The sequence below is a fragment of the Leucoraja erinacea genome, chromosome 14 (assembly GCF_028641065.1).
Source record: "Leucoraja erinacea ecotype New England chromosome 14, Leri_hhj_1, whole genome shotgun sequence".
Classification (NCBI taxonomy): domain Eukaryota; kingdom Metazoa; phylum Chordata; class Chondrichthyes; order Rajiformes; family Rajidae; genus Leucoraja; species Leucoraja erinaceus.
This window is the reverse complement of record NC_073390.1, coordinates 25670940-25688782: the sequence shown is the minus strand read 5'-3', so window position 1 is coordinate 25688782 and position 17843 is coordinate 25670940. Positions and strand designations below refer to the sequence as shown.

General features: G+C 56.2%; 1 protein-coding gene across 5 annotated transcripts; it reads right to left on the bottom strand.

Annotated features, from left to right (window-relative positions):
• Window positions 1-4810: 4810 nt before the first annotated feature.
• LOC129703441 (B-cell lymphoma 6 protein homolog) lies at window positions 4811-17353 on the bottom strand. Of its 5 annotated transcripts, none has more exons than XM_055645891.1 (10): window positions 17302-17353; window positions 12287-12319; window positions 11417-11582; window positions 11069-11290; window positions 9788-10579; window positions 9023-9192; window positions 8507-8674; window positions 8004-8167; window positions 6357-6494; window positions 4811-5670 (listed from the first exon to the last, which is right to left on the bottom strand). In XM_055645891.1, exons 2-10 carry the CDS (start codon window positions 12288-12290, stop codon window positions 5530-5532), a joined length of 1965 nt encoding a protein of 654 aa, XP_055501866.1. In that variant the 5' UTR covers window positions 12291-12319; window positions 17302-17353; the 3' UTR covers window positions 4811-5529. The 5 variants fall into 5 exon arrangements, with proteins under 5 accessions (XP_055501866.1, XP_055501865.1, XP_055501862.1 ...); XM_055645890.1 differs by lacking the exon at window positions 17302-17353 and adding an exon at window positions 15338-15464; XM_055645887.1 differs by lacking the exon at window positions 17302-17353 and adding an exon at window positions 14128-14212.
• Between the last annotated feature and the right edge of the window lie 490 nt (window positions 17354-17843).

The window sequence follows — 17843 nt, the reverse complement described above, 5'->3', positions numbered from 1 at the left end:
GTTTCCCTCTCCCATGACACTGAAGAAGGGTCTCGACTCGAAAAGTCATCCATTCCTCCTCTCCATAGATGCTGCCTGTCCCGTTGTGTTACTCCAGCATTTTGTGTCTATCTTTAAGCACCTGCTGATCGTTCCTACCAATTAGGTAGAGGCCTATGTATGGAAAATAACACCACAGCGTTGGAAGCACTGAATTAATCTGTTTCCAGCAAGCAACATTCGCTTTCATGAATTTTGCAATTACTTTTCAGGGCAAGGAGCTACAATCAAATAAATGATTCCAATTGCTTCATGAGATACATTGGAAATGTTAGTTTGCAATGCGTTATTACAAAGTACATGATTGTTAGAGGCCATGTATCATGACACAGTTGGATTGTTCCTAAAACACTCCAATCATATCGAATGATGGGGCTGTCTCGAGTGGCCCATCCCGATCCTATTTTCTTGTATCCCTGTGACCTTGTTAAATGAAAGCCTCATCAACCACACTAGCCTCTGAATATGTTCTATTACCTCTTCAGAAATTCCTCAATCTCCATGAAAGCCAGGAAAGTACAGCAAGGTTCTACTACCTGGGAAAATGAAGGAAATGTGACTGTTCTTAATTACATTTTCCTGTCATAATCTAAATGTTCACGCAGCCAGATAATTATCCAGTCTGAAGAAGGGTCTCGATTCGAAACGTCACCTATTCCCTGTTAGCTCCATAGATGCTGCCTCACCCGCTGAGTTTCTCCAGCATTTTTGTCTACCTTCGATTTTTCCAGCATCTGCAGTTCTTTCTTAAACATGATCCTTTGTATGATGTTGAGTCTCTTCCTGTTGTGTGTGCCCCTGGTCTCTGCCTGTTTCTCTCTGGTCTCCGCCTGTTGCCTCTCTGTCCCTGATCTCCGCCTGGTGTCTGTCTGTATGTCTGTCCCTGGTCTCTGCCTGTCGCTTTCAGCCGGTTCACAGCAAAGATCTTTGGTTCACAGGCTGCATCAGCGCCGGGCCCGTGCTGCCCTCTGGTGGCTGTGACCAGAACTGAATCCATGCGAGTTAATTCAAGTTAATCACATGAAGATAAATATAAGATTCTGGAGTAACTCATCGGGACAGGCAGCATCTCTGGAGAGAACAGGTCAAGACCCTTCTTCAAAATAAAAAGTCAGAGAGAAGGTTAATGTTCAAGTTTAATTCCCTCTTAGTTGTTTAAAGTGAAATGATGTGTTTGTATTATCATTTTTTTATTCAATGGCAGGCTGGAAAATCTGGATTAATTCCCATCCTGTGAGAAGCCGGGGTGGGCCATGGACGACCCGCTTGCGTTCCGTGTGGGTGGGGACGTGTTGCTGGGGACTGGGGTTCGGCGCGGACCAGTGGCCCTGGACGAGCGGCAATGTATTTCTCCATCAGAAGTTGTGTGTAACTCAGAGGACCACAAATTCATTAATCAATAGTTAACAAATCAAATAAAGGTGGCGTTAAACAAAGGAGGGGGTTATAACGCGACGGAAGGAAGTGGCAGAATTAAACCGAGCGTTTTATAGTGAACCAAGAATCCAATGAGGACAAAGAACAGAAGGGAGAACGTTTCAGTAAAAGTTTCCGGAGAGGTTTGTGAGATTCGGAGGCGATCTCTTCAGCGGCGACTTTCTGCACCGGACGCGATGGCTGTGCCTCTGATTGTTCGTTTCTGCTTCACATCTTTCAACCTATTGGATCCTACAGGATCTCTGCTTTCAACCATCCTTTCATCTGGACCAAACCTCTATAATCTTTGATCTGGACTGACCTCTGATTGGAGGCTGCACAGAGACAATGGCGAGTGTCTGACCCGTCAACCTAGCGCCGGGGAAACACTAACATCTCTAATGAAATACGGAGCAGTGAGAGGCAGGGAAAAGCCAGCGCGGATTCATGGTCGGACCGGAATGTGCGCCTCCTTCGATGTGTGAACAGTGGAAGAGGTAAAGGGAACAGGGAAAGACGCTATGTGCTGGAGTAACTCGGCGGGACAGGCACCATCTTCTGAGAACGTTTCGGGGTCGGGACCCTTCAGAAGGGCCGCCCAGTGACGACCCCGTCTCTAACATTCCCTATTTACTCTCTTACAACAGCAACAGGAGATATTCCGGACCGACGCTCCTGCCGCCCACCAACGGCGGGCGCCGCATCCCCACATTTCCTTGATTATCGTTGTTTTTTGCATATCTCTATTGGGGGGTTGCACGTAAGATCACCGGGTCATAGGGTTTGACGCACGGAGCCGCTTAATCCATCTGAAGGACATCGCAGTTTCCGGTATATGTTGTTAATACACGAAACGCGTACTTTCCTACCTGTTAAAAACCGACAAAATGTGATAAATCTGGCTGTAAATTTTGCTTCAGAGGCGTTTTCTTTTTGTATGTAAAAACCTACTTGAGAACCATGGGCGATTAAAAAAATTTACAGCCAGATTTATCACTTCTGAAACTTTTTAGATGCCAAAGGAATCAAGAAAAAACACAAATAATGCCTTACTGTTGATGAAATGCAGTGAGCAAACAGCCAATGTTCACCAAGCACTCTGGCTGTTGTTGTCCCTTCAGCTCTCGCTTCTATCTACCGTCATTTCTCCTCACTTTTGGAATTCTGAAGTAGCTAAATGTCTCTCACGCTTATCCCAATTTCCATAATTATTTACAGCGCAAAAATTGACAATTTCGGCGGGTTTTAACAGGCCCGCTACACTGGAAACAAACAGTGGTGTAGCGTAGCAACAGTACGGGCCATGGGTGGTGACTCGACTGCCGTGCAACCTCCCTATATCTCTCGTTCCCTTTTCGCCAGTCTCTCAGTCTGAAGAAGGGTCTCGACCCGAAACATCCCCTATTCCCTTTCTCCAGAGATGCTGCCTGACCCACTGAGTTACTCCAGATTTGTGTGCCTGTCTTCTGTTAATCAAGCTGCCGGTACAGTCTGAAGAAGGGGTTCGGCCTATTTCCTTCGCTGCATAGATGCTGCCGCACCCGCTGAGTTTCTCCAGCATTTTTATCTACCTTCGATTTTCCAGCATTTCTTGAACAGTTTATAGCGCAGAAGCAGGGAGGTGAGGGCGGAAGCGTGTTACCTGTGGAGAGGTGGGTGAGGGCTCGGGAAAGCCCAGCCCAGATGGGTTACACACAATCACAAGGACGCAGATGTAGGAAACTTTACTGCACAGAGAGAGGGCCGCAGGTGACAGCGAGGAACTCGGGAAGAGCTCCGTTCTCCGGAGGATGGCCCCGACGTGGAGCCCGAGGCCCGACGAGCCGTAGGGGGAAAGATGTTTCTGGACAAACTCCGGAGCTGGCATCACTGGTAGATAGGGTGGTTAAGAAGGATTTTGGCACATTTGCTTTAATCAGTCAGGGCAATGAGTAAAGGTGTTGGGACCTTATGTTACAATTGTACAAGATGTTGGTGTTGTGTAATGAGACCGTTACACTCATAGTCCTACATTGTAACACAAGCGGAGGAAACAATATATGCTATCGCCTCCGTAGTCAGCATCAAGTCTGACCGTGAGATGGTGAAGTACCGTTATCAATATTCCAGAGTAGGGATGAAGATACGGACTGGACTTCATATGGAACGTGCAGCATGCATGGTGATAGATATAGTAAAGGTAGGCTAATATAATTAGTCTACAGATGATGAGGCCACATTTGGAGTATTGTGATGGCCTGGTCACCCTTCTGTGGGAAGGATGTGTTTAAGATGGAAAGATTGCAGATTACAACAAGGATGTTGCCAGAAAATCAAGAAGATAAGGTGAGGAGGAGAAAATTTAACAGGAAACCAAAGGACATTTTTTTTCCCCCACACAGAAAGTAGTGGATATATGGAACGAGCTGCCGGAGGCAGTAGTTGAGGCAGGTATTATAGCAACATTTAAAAGACAGTTGGACGGGTATAGGGATAGGAAGGGTTTAGAAGGATATGGGCCAAATGGGACCAGTACAAATGAGGCACCTTGGTCGGCATGGACAGTTTCCGTGCTGCCCTCAAATCCCCAGAACTCAGTCAAGCCCTTGGCAATTCTAGAATAATCCTTCAAAAGTCAGAACTGATGATGGCTGAAGTGTGATGGTTATAATCAGACAGTGTGTGAGTGTGTGTGAGTGTGTGTGAGTGTGTGTGTATATGTGTATATGTGAGAGAGTTACTGCTGCTACTCCTCCAACGCCACTCTCGGGTGCCACTGCATGCCTCACTCCTAGGGAATGGACGTCACTGACACATCGAGACCTCTCACTCCACCATAGCAGCGAGGAGGTGACAGCCCTCATTGCCGCCAGAAGAAGGGTCCCAACCCAAAACATCACCTATCCATGTTCTCCGGAGCTGCTGCCTGATCTATTGAGTTACTCAACAACTTAAACTTTTTTCACATGGCAGTGCAGGAGTTGCGGCCACACAGACCCTCCCCTCCGTGTCCGCCACGTGCGGCCACACCACCCTCCCCCGAGAGGGACAGACACCCACCAACACAACAGGGACACACAAGAGTGAAACCCTCCTCTCCCCCCTCCCAGCAAGAACCCCCCTCCCAATCATAGGCCCCTTGGCCATAGTCGGTGGAAAACCCCCACGTGCCACCCAGGCACACATACATAGCCCCCCCCCCCCCCCCCCCGGCAAACAGTCAGTGACCCAGTTTCTCCCTCACCCTGGTGCGATCAGACGCCTCCTTTCCCACCCCGTGTTGACCAGTCCCCCCACCCCGACTGACCAGTCATCGTTCCCATCCCGAATGACTAACACTTCCCCCCCCCCAAGTAAGACCACACGGAGTCAGGCAGCAGGGCGATATAGTCATTTATTACATTCTGGCGGCTACATCATACAGTTCATGATAAAAATCCTGGTGAATCGTTGCCCACGTTTTCACCCACCCTCGCTTCAGAAGGCCCAGGTCAGAGGGCATGGTCCAGCGACCCCAGGGGAGGTCGGGGGTGGAGGGGCGAGGGCCCTGGACCTTGGGCACAGAAGGCACCATGGAGACTGCTTCATCAACAGGGACACAGAGCGTCCAGGGAAAATGTAAACCTGACTTTTCAAAAGCAGCTGAGAATATTTCAAAAGCACATATATCATTTCACAATAGACAAAATATCTGAAGTGCTTTAAGCCATAGACATGTTCAGACCATACTCTGCCTGCAGATGACCTGTCCGACCAATCTCTCCTTTGCTGCCCTACCGACAACTTTGGTTAAAAATATGACTGACTTCCCATTCTTATATAATAGTACGACTCTGTTGTGCTTAGCACAGGAAAAATATATATATTTATATATTCATACATTCCTTTATATTATGGGCAGAGATGCATATTTTAAAAGCAAACACTCCAATTTCTATTAACAGGAAATAATTGCAAGCACTTTTCACAAGCTTAGAAACCCGTTACACATCTCCCTGCCGATACCTGCCGGGATTCTGACCACTGGAGACTCCAAACTAAAATCCTTTAACCATTCCAGAATCCCACCACCTCAGAAAGTCACTGGTCCGGGGGTCAGCGGGCCCGGCAGGGGTCAGTCGAGCACTCTGTAGGGACCTGATATTGCACCTTGGTGTTGGTGATGGCTCCATGCTTCTGCCGCAGGTGCAGGCGCAGCTGGCTCTTGTGGCGGAAATGCAGGTTGCACTTCTCACACTGCGGGGGAGAGAGAGAGCGCAACAGTGAGGTGGGAGAGCGAGCGAGGTGGTGGAAGGGAGGGGGAGGGTGAAGTGGGGGGCATGCAATGGAGAGGGCAGGGGACAGGATGGGGGGGGGTGTGAGGGAGGGGGAAGGGAGCAGTAGTAGAGGGGGAGTGTGAGGGGGGGGGGAGGGAAGGAGGGGGAGGAGGGGAAGGGAGCAGTTGAGGGGGAGGGAAGGAGGGGGAGGGAGGAGCAGGCAAGCGAGGGAGGGGCGGGCACGGAATGACAATGGGGGAGCAAGCAAGGGGCGAGCAGAGGGCCCCGGCAGGGGGGGGGGGGGGGGGGGGGGGGGGGAGGAGGGGGATGGGTGTCTGGTGAGCCCCTTGTTAGTCACAGCATGAGGCACAGGTTCATGGGTCACCCCCTCCCCTCCCCCAAAATTACAAGATTCCTCCCAACCCCACAGAGACTGTCCCGTCCCTCCCCTCCACAACAGGAGGGGTGGGAGGGAGGGGCAGTGGGGGTGAGGGGAGGAACATCCAGGGAGATTTGCCTTGCCCCACAGCAGCTGGGTGGGGGGTGGAATCGTCACCTCCCCGGCAACTCGAGCAGAGCCCCCCCCCCCCCCCCCCCCCACCTACCTCACCCCGGCTTCCCAGCCAAAAGTCCCCACCTCCTTTGCCACCCCCCCCCCTCACTCACGTGGTAGGGCTTCTCCCCCGTGTGGATGCGCAGGTGACTCTTCAGCGTCTGCAGGTGCCGGAACCGGGTGCCGCAGATTTCACACGGATACGGCTTCTCACCCGTATGGATCAACACGTGGGCCCGAAGGTGAGCGACCTGCAGGAGGAGAGAGGGTCAGCGCGGGAAGAGAGAGCCAGTATGGGGAGGGCGGGCACCGGTCAGTCAGGGGGGGGGGGGGGGGGGGGGAAAGAGGATGGTTTAGGGGGGAAGAGAGTGCGCCAGTCAGCGGGGGAAAGAGAGTGCACTTCTCAGATAATCATTCATTAGTTACCCTCCTGGAACTTCACCTGAACTAAAGATGATGCAAATATCTCTGCATCGACCTCCAGAGTTTCCTCCCAAGCTTCTCACAAGGTCCATGGATGCACTTGGTTGGGCCCTGGGGATTTATCTACCTTAATGCAAGTTATAACCACCAAATTCCCCTCTTTGGTGATTTGTGTACGGTCTAACTCATCACAACTCTTATGCCTCAAATGAATCCTCCTCTGTATAATCCAAAAGAGTGAGTCAGAATATAGGAAACTATGCCAGTCATTGTAACATCGTTTATGGGGTGAGTTAGCAGATCTTGTTAAAGATGTCAGAGCAGTTTCTTGTTATTAGAGCAGCAAACACTGCAGATGCACAGGAACTGGTGGGATTAATTCAACTTTCCAGAAGGCATTTGATGATGGCCACATGAAAGAAGAGTGAGAACTGTGAGTCCCGGGCGTTGGAGGGAGGGTTTCTGAGGAGGCTGGCGTCCAGGAACAGCAGCACGAAGGCTCTTACTCTGGAGTGAGGTTGTGATTGGAGTGTCACAGGGCCTCAGACCTTATAGTTCATACAAATGACTTGGATGAAAGCATGGAATCGAGTTACTATATTCACTGCAACAAAGATGGAGGGGGAATTAAGATGGAGAGTGTGAACGCACAACATGATGGATGGGTAGTTTGCAAGGGGACAAAGATCAGGCAAATGGAACATAATGTGGGAAAAGGTGCAAATGCCCATTTCAATAGAACATTGAGCAGTGCAGGAACAGTCTGTTTGGCCCACAATGTCCATTTCGAAACGATGCCAAGTTCAACTAATCTCTGCCTGCACATAATCCATATCCTTCCTTTCCCAGCATATCCATGAACCTATCAAAAAGTATCTTAAATGCCAGTATTGTATCTGCCTCCACCGCCATCTCTGGCCGCACGATCCTGGTTCTCACTACCTTCTTAAAAAACTTGCCCACAGATCTTCTTTAACCTTTCACCCCGACCCGATAGCTATGCCCGTCAGTCATTGATATTTCCACCCTGGATAAAATGTTTTGAGTATCCAGCCTATCAATGCCTCTCAAAGTTGTATCAGGTCTCCCCTCAACCTGCAACATTCCAAATCCAACAATCCAAGTCCGACCAACCTCTCCCTGTTACAAACACATTGTAATCCAGGCAGTGTCCTGGTAAACCTCTCCAAAGCCTCCACAACAGTTCACTAGAAGCTTGCAAGGGAAACGGGTGAGGCAGTGGCCAAGATTCAGCAGGGGCAGTGAGGCAGGCGAGGAGCAGGTGGCAGCAACTCCCTCGGGGTAGGGGTTAGTGCAAGAGGGGTGAGATCACTGACCTGGACAAAGCGGGCGCCGCAGGTCTCACACTTGTAGGGCTTCTCCCCGGAGTGGATGCGTGTGTGGGTCTTCAGGTTGGCCGGTCGGTTGAACTGTGCGCCGCAGATGTTACAGCGATAGGGCTTCTCCCCTGCAACAGGACAGGCCGGGTCAGCAGAGCCAACTGGGGGGGGAAGGGTGCATAACCACACACATTGCACAATGTAGCCCGAGTTCGGAGCTCCACCCCCACAATCCTAGCAACTTAACCAACCCCAGCACCACCTTCACCCTTCAGTCCCCCTTCCCACCTCCATCCCTCTCTTCCCTCCCCCAGCCACCCCTCCCTGGCTGTGCCTCACCCACTGGCTTGTCCTCATCCCTCTCCCCCCCCCCCCCCCAAACCACTCCCACCCTACCTCCCCTTCGCTCCTCACTGCCCTTCATCCCCCTTGCCAACCCCCACCTCTCCCCAGCCCCCCCCCCCCCCCCTCACCCCTCCCTGCCCCAGTTGTCCCCCCACCTGTGTGCACGGTCCGGTGACTGGCCAGGTTGCCCTTGTAGCGGAAGGCTGCCTGGCACCTGTCGCATTTGTACGGCTTGTGGCTGTGGGACTGCACCAAGTGTCGCCGCAGTGCCGTGTCCTCCGGAAACCGGCACTCGCACTGCACGCAGGGGAACGGGCCCGTCTCTGGGGGCACAGGGTCAGGCAGTGTTAGTGACCCCCCCCTCTCAACACAGTCACCCAACCCCCCCACCCCCACACACAGAAACCCATCCCCCACCTCGACACCGGGTCACCCACCCACTACCGGTACTCCCACTGCACACAGGGGAACGGACCCGTCTCTGGAGGATGAGCATGGACAGCAGCTGTCCCCCCCCCCTCCACCGTCCTTCCCTGTCCTCCATTCCCCCCCCCCCCCAACCCGTCTCCACCCACCCATCGTTCGCTCCTCCCACCACCCTTCGCAACCCCCCCCCCCCCCCACCTTCCCGGCCCCCACCCTCGTCAACCCTCTCTCTCCCCCCCCCTCACCGGAGCTGGAGTCCGACAGCTCGGACTGGGTCTCTGCCGGGTCATCTCTGTGGGAGGGGGAGCGCCGACAGTGGGGGGGCCGTTGCAGACAGGGCGACTGGCAGGAGCTGCAGGGTGGGAGTGCCCCAGGGGACGACTGCTCCGTGTCCGGCGAGGTTGTGTCCGGCGACCTTCGACCCCAGGAGAGAGACCGTCAGTGCGGGAGATCGGCGCGACCCCCCCGACCCCTCAATCCCAACTGGCACGAGCCCTCCCCGATCCCCAACCAGTGCCCACCCCCATCCCCACCAACAACAGCAAGGTGGTCACGCCCACCCAAGGGGGGGGGGGGGGTCTGTTGCGAGGGGTCCCAGAAGGGGAAGGGTGATTGGGAGATGTTTTCCTCGGGGGCCCCCGTGGGGCGGGGGATCCCTGGTGAGGGGGTCATAGTGAAGAGTTACCCAGGATAGTAGAGTTCGTGGGGGGAGGGGGCTGTCACAGCAGGGGAGGGGGGGGGGGGGGGGGGTTTACCTGCCCTGGGAGAGAGTGGGGGCCAGATTACTGGTCGAGGATGTTGCGGGGGGGGGGGGGGGGGGCAGGGAAGGCGTGGTCCCTGGGGTAGGGGGCTCCCAAAGGGAAAGTTCTCGACCGGGGTGGGGGAGTTGGGGGGGGGGGGGGGGGGGGGGGGGAGGGGGGGGGGTTACCCAAAGGCTTTTCCCGGGTGGACGTGTCACGGGGTGAAGGAGGGTCCCTGGGGGAGGGGGTTTCCCGAGGGAGGGTGTTTACCTGTCGAGGAGGTTGTCGAGCCGGCTGGCCTGCGTCTCGCTGTCGATCTTGGTGCCCTGGGGGGTGGGGGAGGGGCTGCTCAGGGTCTGGGTCTCGGGGGTGGGGCAGCTTGGGGAGGTGGGGGCAGGGCCTGAATCGCCCCCCCCGGCCTGGTTCAGGGAGTTGAGCACGATGAACTTGTACTTCTTCCAGTTGCAGACCTTGGGGCCGAGGGGGGTAGGGAGCGGGGTGGGGGGGGGGGGGGGGGGGAGAGTTCCCGGGACCCCCCGCCCAGCCTTCTTGCTGCTGCTGGACTCGGTGGGAGAGTTGGGCTGGCAGTCCGACTTGAGGGGGCTGCGTGGTCCGGGGGGGAGGGGGCAACCTGAGGGCACCCCCTCCTCACCCGCCAGCCCCTGCCCCAGCCCCACTCCGCTGGGGGGGGCTCTCCTGGGTGCGGGCGGCAACGGTGAGAGGTACTGAGGTCCTGCCCCACCCTCCATGGCCAGGCCCGTGGGGTCAGCAGCTGGACAGGGGCCTGGCCTGGCACAGCCGTGCTGACCACCCCTCCCCTGAGTCCTGGGCCCCTCGGGCCACGACCCCGTGTAGGGGTTGGCAGAGTAGCCGTGTAGGGGCAGGTGGGGGTACAAGGTGTAGGGGTGGGGTGAGGGGGGCAGTACGCTGTAGGCCGCAGTGTCGAGGGGCCGTGCCTCGGGGTCCATCCCCTTGCGGAAGGTGACCAGTTCCGGGGGGAGCATGGGGTTGGATGAGAGGTAGTGCTGTGGCGACGGGCTGACCGACGAGCAGATGTCCTCACTGTGGACAAAGTGAGGAGCGGGTCAGCAGCAACGTCAAACATGAACACCAGCCCCCCCCCCCCCCCCCCTCCTCCCTCCCCCCCCACGTCAAACATGAACAACACCAGCCCCACTCATCTCCCCCCATCTCCCCCCCCCCCCCCCCCCAACGTCAAACATCAAACATGAACAACACCAGCCCCACGCCCCCCCACCGCCATCGATCGCCCGTTCACACTAGATCTATGTTATCCCACTATTTCATCCACTCCCTGCACACTAAGGGCAATTTACAGAGGTCCAATTAACCTACAAATCCACAAACTCCACACAAACACAGCACTCGAGGAACAAACCCTCATCTCTGGTGGTGTGTGAGGCAGCAGCTCTACTCTCAGACCCATCCACGCACCACCCACACCACCCACCACTGTCAGACCTACACAGGCACCATGGGACCCGCCTCCCCATACAGCCAGGATGCAGCGGGAAGGGCAGGTAAGCTCACCTGGACTGCAGGTACCTGCGGCAGGTGTCTGCCACGTGGTCCATCTGCAGATAAAGGGCGGTGTTCATCACGGCCATGATGGTGCTGTCCCTCAACGACAGGCGGGACGTGTACATGAAGTCCAGCAAGATCCCAAACCCCTGGGGGTCAACCTCAGGGTCAAGGGTCACCATGTTCAGGTTGAATTTCACCTGGTCGGTGAAGATTACGTAGAACAAGCCGCTGTAATACAACGCAGGGCGTTAGAGGGGCCCAATCCAGGGCTCACTCACCCCTCTCTCAGCTGCCCCACACCCCCACCACCCACCCCACCCCTGCGTGCCCGTGCGTGTCAGCCCAGTGCCCCGCCTGCAGGCCATGAGCACGGTCTTGTGTGCCTGGAACCGGTGCCGGTGAACGAGGATGGTGACGTCGGTGAGGATGTCCCGGCTTCGCAGGCGGTTCAGGTTGAAGAGCACGTCCCCCGCGTGCCTGGTGAACTGGATGCAGCTGTCAGCCGCCGCCGTCATGGTGCCTGTGGGTCAGAGCGAGAGGGCCCAGTCAGTAACGGCCAGTCCCCAGCCCCACCCCACACATCACCGCTGGACATCTGACCATCACCCACCACAATCATCACGCCTGTGGGTCAGTGGGAGAACCCAGTCAGTATTGGTCAGACCCCAGACCTGCTCCAGTCCATATCCATGTCCACCCTGCTACCTGCCCCGCCACATGCTAAAGCTGGACATCTGACCATCACCCGCTGCAGTCATCGTGCCTCTGGGTCAGAGGGGGGCCCTCCTGGCGTCAAGCCCCACTTCCCTCCCAGCTCCCTACATGCCAGCGCTGGACAACTGGCCATCACCAAAGCCTCACCCCCGCTAACATCTCCAGCACTCGTTGACCCTCCCACTGCGCTGAGCTTTAAACCAATGGGCTCCTTCATGATTAGTCAGGGTGTAAAAAGTTACAGGGAGAAGGCAGAGGAATGGAGTCATGAAGGAAAGATGGATCAGCTAAGATAGAATGGCGGAGTAGGCTTGATGGGCCAAATGGCCCGATTCTGCTCCCGTCTATGATTCAACACTCCACCTACTGCCCTCACTACCCCGAGCAAGGGTCACCTCTCCGGCCACCCACTCCACCTCGCTCCGGCCACAATGACCAGCATAATCACTGGCTGCACACGACAATCACCACAAGCACTCCCATGTCCGTGACCCACAAGGTGCAGCTTACCCATAAAACGTGGAGACCTCAGCTGAGGAAACACTGCAAAGAGAAAAGGAAATTGAACAGAATGAGTCACTGTGGTTTCATTCACCAACCCAGAGACCCTGCAGCGCCAAGCACCACTCGCACAGAGGTCAAACAAACCTCCTCTCGCTCAGCCAGTTCCACCCACAGAACCGGGCCCAGTGGCCAGAGTGCTCACACTCACCCCATCCCTGGACAGTGGTCAGAGTGGCACGAGCACAGTCACCAAAGCTGGACAGACAGCGAGAGCCGGTCACCAGAGCCGGACATTGAGAGGGCCCCTCACACAGAGAGGGTCAGTCAGACTGCTCTCCTTACAGTCCAGTCGTCACCTCACAGCCCCCCACCCCCCCCTGCCCAGGTACTGGGGCACCAGACGACTGACACTAAGCATCTTGTGTTCCCCAAACAGGGCTCACTGCCCCCTCCCTCAGCCCCTTCACTCACTGGCAACCACCCGCACTCTCACACACTGCTGAATGCACAGCCGCTAATCACTTGCAGTCCCACTGCAAGCACTTTCAGTTTCTGGAATTAAGTCAACCTGATTTAATCTCCCCTATTGCAGCAATTCTTGGGGGCGACTCTGAGAAACGCCGACTGCTCACTTCAACTAACGTTATCGTGCCATCGATTCTGTGAAAGTTACCAGGAGCTGAGTGGGTTTGTGCTGAGTGTCTGGGCCAGGGTGTAAACCAGAACAACACCGTTACAGAGACAATGGGGAGGGTGCTGAGGGGGAGTGACAGGGAGGGTGAGATAGGGGGACAGCTGGAGGAGGGGAGGGGGGGGGGGGGGGGGGGGGGGGAAGCGCCGCACTGTCAGCACCGCCTTCATGCCTGAGACACGGGCGCGATCTATGGCCGTGGATGGGGACCAGAGTCCCATCCCAGCCACAGGATATCAGGTCACTCCGTCCCAGCAACAGGATGGCTGGTCCCAACCACATAACAAAATCCAGTCACTCATTGTCCTGCTAAAGCTTTTACAACAAACTACCAAACTGCATCGAGGAGGGGAACCATGAATCCCGAGCATTGAAGCCTTTGATTAGGTGTCGCGAGTCATAATCGCACAGCACAGAAACAGGCCCTTCGGCCCAACTCATCCATCTAAACTGGTCCCACTACCCCATAGAGAGCCATACAGGCGCTGATTAAAGTAGGTGCGATTGAGCACAATATCCCCAGCACACTGTGATCTGGGATGAACAGAACCTGTCTGGAGGTTATGGGTGGCCCGAGCTGGTCATATTCCACATCTGACGCCGGGCAAGGGGACAGTATTCAGTGATATAATAGACAAATGTCACCGTGTATTTGGAGGATGTGTGGGGGGGGGGGGGGGGGGGGGTGCTTCAACGGGTTTATGAAGAGAAATTGTGAAAGGATGCAGCTGTGGAAAGCAGGAGTCTGGAGGGTGTTGATATGCGGAGGATCCAGCCAACAGCCAAAGAAGTAGCAGCTACTGAAACTCTGTGGCACAAAACAGTAATTATATCAATGATCACAGTGAATGGTAGTGCTGGCTCGAAGGGCCGAATGGCCTGCTCCTGCACCTATTGTCTATAACTCGAGTCTGACTCCGGGGAGAGTGGTTTCCCCCAGGATGGACAGTGCGGGATTTACTGCTCACAGCTGGGACGGTGGAGGAGTCTAGAACCAGGTGCCCGCGTCTAAAACAAAGGGTCGATCATTCAGGACTCTTGGCGGGTGCTAGATGTTTGGAACTGGCGTGGATTGGTCGAGTTTGCTCGGGACGGGAGTGGTACTGGCGAGTTGAGCCCGCCCTCGGCAATCACCGCAGCAGGTGCGGGCCATTACCTGCAGTACCAGTATTCAGCGGCAGGTGGCGGGCGTGGGCCATTCCACGCAGTACCGGCACTGAGCGGCAGATGGCGGGCGCGGACAGCCCCAGCACTCAGCAGCAGGTGCGGGCCATTCCCCGCAGTGCTGGGACCGAGTGGCGGGTGCGGACCACTCCCCGCAGTACCGGGAACGAGCGACAGGTGGCGGACGCGGGCCGGGATCTGCTGCAATTTGCATCCAGCGACGGGACTTGGGCGCTTATTTCAAAAGTAAAATATCTGCAAATTGGAACTGGAGGACAAAAGCAAACAGTTATGCAAAACCTCTGAATGTCTGATTAGATGTCAGCTGCAGGTGTGCCTTCCATTATGGATGGATGAACTTTAGAAGATACAAGGAACTGCAGAGGCAGTTAAAAAAATGACAGTGCTGGAGTAAGTCAGCGGGTCAGGCAGCACCTCTGGAGCACATGGATAGGTGATGTTTCGGGTCTGGCCCCTTCAGACTGAGGCTAAATGCGTGGGGGGGCGGGTGAAAGTGCCGGCGGGATGTCATGTCTCCTATGGACAGGGAGCGGATACGTCTGCTGTTCTATCCCGTACAACGGCGCTCAGGAACAGGGCTACCCTCGGACTGGGAGCATTATCTCCCTTCATCAGTGGTTGCCTGGTTATGGCCGCAGTGCACATTACACAGGAACCCATCGACCCCACTCGCCTGCGGGTACAGGAGTGACGGCCCATAGCTGGATAATTGCAAATGTCACCGACATCTAGAAGACGCATCAGGAGTAAACTGGTGACTGTAGTCAAATTAACACGAGTGATGAGCATAATTCCAACCTTGCTGAGGAATCTGTCAGTGACGTACCGATATAGCCGGGGGGGGGGGGGGGGGGGGGGGGAGGGGGCGATCAGGTAGAGTTGGCCTATCCCTTGTGCAGGGTTGGAGAACTGGGCTTCAGGAATTAAGTGGCTGCAGAAATTATTATAGTTTTGTTTTATGATTAAACAAGCTGGGGTAATAGCTGGGCCGAAGGGCCTGTTTCCGTGCTGTATGACCTACATGCTTTAAACACTCAAACGCAGCCTCCCTCAGAGTAGATGCATATCGAAAAGGAAAGCATTTGTAGGATTCTCCTACACATAGAACAGACTGGATGGGTCAAATGGCCTTTGCCCTGCATTATGGATCTCCAAAGGACAATGGATGAAGTGCCACGTACCAATGGTCAGCAAAATCAAGGACTGGGGACGATAGACTGATGAAGCGTCAGGAAACCATGGCGAGTGGACGGGTTTCAAAGGTCTGCGGGGTCCAGTACACACTCAGCCGCTTCACCCAAGCGAAACAGCAATCCCAAACTCGCAGATGATAAACTTGACATTGTGAATCAGGGAGCGCGGCACCTCGCGGGGCTGTGACAGGCTAGTCTGTGCCGAGATATTGACATTTGGTTAAAAGGGTGTTCCTGAAGTGGTCACCCTTGGGCATGTTGATAAGTGGGCGATAAGACACACGGGATCCGGGATTAATAAACAGAAAAAAGTTGATCACAAGTCGTAACCCATCTTTAGGACATAGATTCGGCCAGAACAAAGTACTGTCCAGCGCTCCCCACTGGCTTCAGCGATGTTACCGCCTCGGACAAGTACAGAAAAAAAAAAAACAATTCCAGAGACGACCAACTTCAGTTCGGTGGAGACTGGAGAATGAGCGTTGGCTGAGAAACTACCCGTGCAGGTTTAAACCAGGGGCAGGAGTTAGGGACAGCGCTGAGGGGCAGGAAGGGTGCTGGGTCTACACGGGATCGTGGAGCGCGATGCAAGAGCCGGGTCAGGAGCGGGGCTGTGGGTCGGTGTCAGTGCACGCACCTCCCGCAGAAACCATCACCCTCCCGGCCTCAAACTTTTCACCCAGTCCAAGAGTGGGAGCTGGCAAACAAACTCCCGGAGCCGAGGACATGACTCCTCAGCCCTGGTTCTGACAACCCGCCCCGCTCCCAGCCCCAACAACAGATCTGAACTGTCAAAGAATATTGCGACTAGCGGCAGGCTCAGATAAGCAAGGCCCCCTCTGCCTTGGTTTACGAAGGAGCGAGACTCCAGCCCTAGGGCGAGCTGCCGAGTGCACAGCCGCGGAGCTGGGCACGGATCCGGCTCCGGAGCGAATTGGCCTCGGCCCTGCCCGCGGAAAGAGCCGGAGGGGGAATCGAGCGACAGGTCGGGCTGACGGGCCATGGTGCCCGTCCGCCCACCTGCCGCCGCCCGCACACACACACACCACGGGCCGCGGCTCCGTGACAGCCCCGTCCCCGCAGCGGCTCTCCGCGCAATGACAGCGAAAGCGCGGCCGGGGCAGAGAACCGCTGGCTCCCGGGGCCGTCAGGGACAAGACGGACCGAAGCGGCTCCGGCACGATGTGTGCCGGGGGAAGGCGCTTGTTCGGGCCGGTCTCTCGGCTCCGGCAGCGACTGCCAGTAGAGGGCGGGCACGGGTCGGTGGCCCAGCGCCGTAAACAAGCGCGGACATCGGCCGGGAGCGCTGCCGACCGCCCAACACCAGTGCCGGGACACTCAGGCCTGATCATAGCCGAGGACCCGCACCAACTTCGTCCGCCCGAGCAAGTTGAGCTCCGGTTCACTGCCGGGCCGCAACACTCGCCCCGCTCCGAGCGGCGGCCTCGGCTCAGTTGCCGATCCTCGGAGCCCCAGAGAACAGCGCAGAAGCCACGGCACCGCAGCCCAGCAGACTGCGGGACATTTCCCCCGGCCTGTCAACCATCGACTGCCGCAGTAGCTGTCATATAACCCCGCACTCTTCCCCAGTCTCAGTCCACGGCTCCCATTCCCTCCGTCAGTCGCCGTCCGTGCCCCGCAATCCACTCTCCCGGCCCTGACACCTCTCCCCAGTCTCTCAATCCCCGGCACCCATCTCCCCAGCAACTCTCTTCCCGTCCTCTCCACAGCCTCTCAATCCCCGGCCAGTCCACATCCCTCCTTCCCTCAGTCCTCCTCTCCCCGGTCCCCTGGCCGCTCTAACAGCCCCACTCCCCGGCCCGCTTCTAGCCAGCCCCGGTCCCCTGCCCGCTCTAACAGCCCCCCTCCCCGGCCCGCTTCTAGCCAGCCCCGGTCCCCTGCCCGCTCTAACAGCCCCCCTCCCCGGCCCGCTTCTAGCCAGCCCCGGTCACCTGGCCGCTCCTTCCAGGAACCGCCGCTTCTCAGAACCGCCTCTCGCCAATTCCGCGAATTTGAGCGGAGGGCTGAACCACCGGAGGAGGGGGAGGGGTGTAAGTTAGCGGGATGGCGCTGAAGCAGCAGCTGAGAAGCGATGCTGAGCCGGTGGAAACTGTGCCGGGTACTAAATATTTATTCCAGCCGGGGTTGCCGCCCGTGACCCCAAGTCCGGGGCCGGGGTCGTCGGTGCTGAGATCGTTTTCTCACCGTTCACCCCCGTGCATCGAGCCGGTTGGGTTGAACTGGCACGTGTCGTGCCCTGGGAATGACGTCGACGCCGAAATTGATACATTGAATCCGAATTCTGAGAACTCATTAACCGAGGGCGGGGCCTGCGCAGTGTAGGGGTGGGCATGCGTGCTGACGTCAATGTAGGGGTGGGCATGCGTGCTGACGTCAATGTAGGGGTGGGCCTGCGCACTGCCTGACGTGCCTCAAAGGAAGGGGCCTGAGCTGTGAGTGACGGGCGAAGAGGGGCGGGGCTTGGACAATTAGT

Excerpts from the sequence above, each read along its gene's own strand:
- LOC129703441 (XM_055645887.1), bottom strand. The coding sequence starts at position 14,170 with ATGGCCCACGCCCGCCACCTGCCGCTGAATACTGGTACTGCAG. Across the intron at positions 11,291-11,416 it reads ACCGTGCTCATGGCCTGCAG|CGGCTTGTTCTACGTAATCT; the intron begins GCGGGGCACTGG and ends GTTGTATTACAG. Across the intron at positions 10,580-11,068 it reads CGCAGGTACCTGCAGTCCAG|TGAGGACATCTGCTCGTCGG; the intron begins GTGAGCTTACCT and ends CTTTGTCCACAG.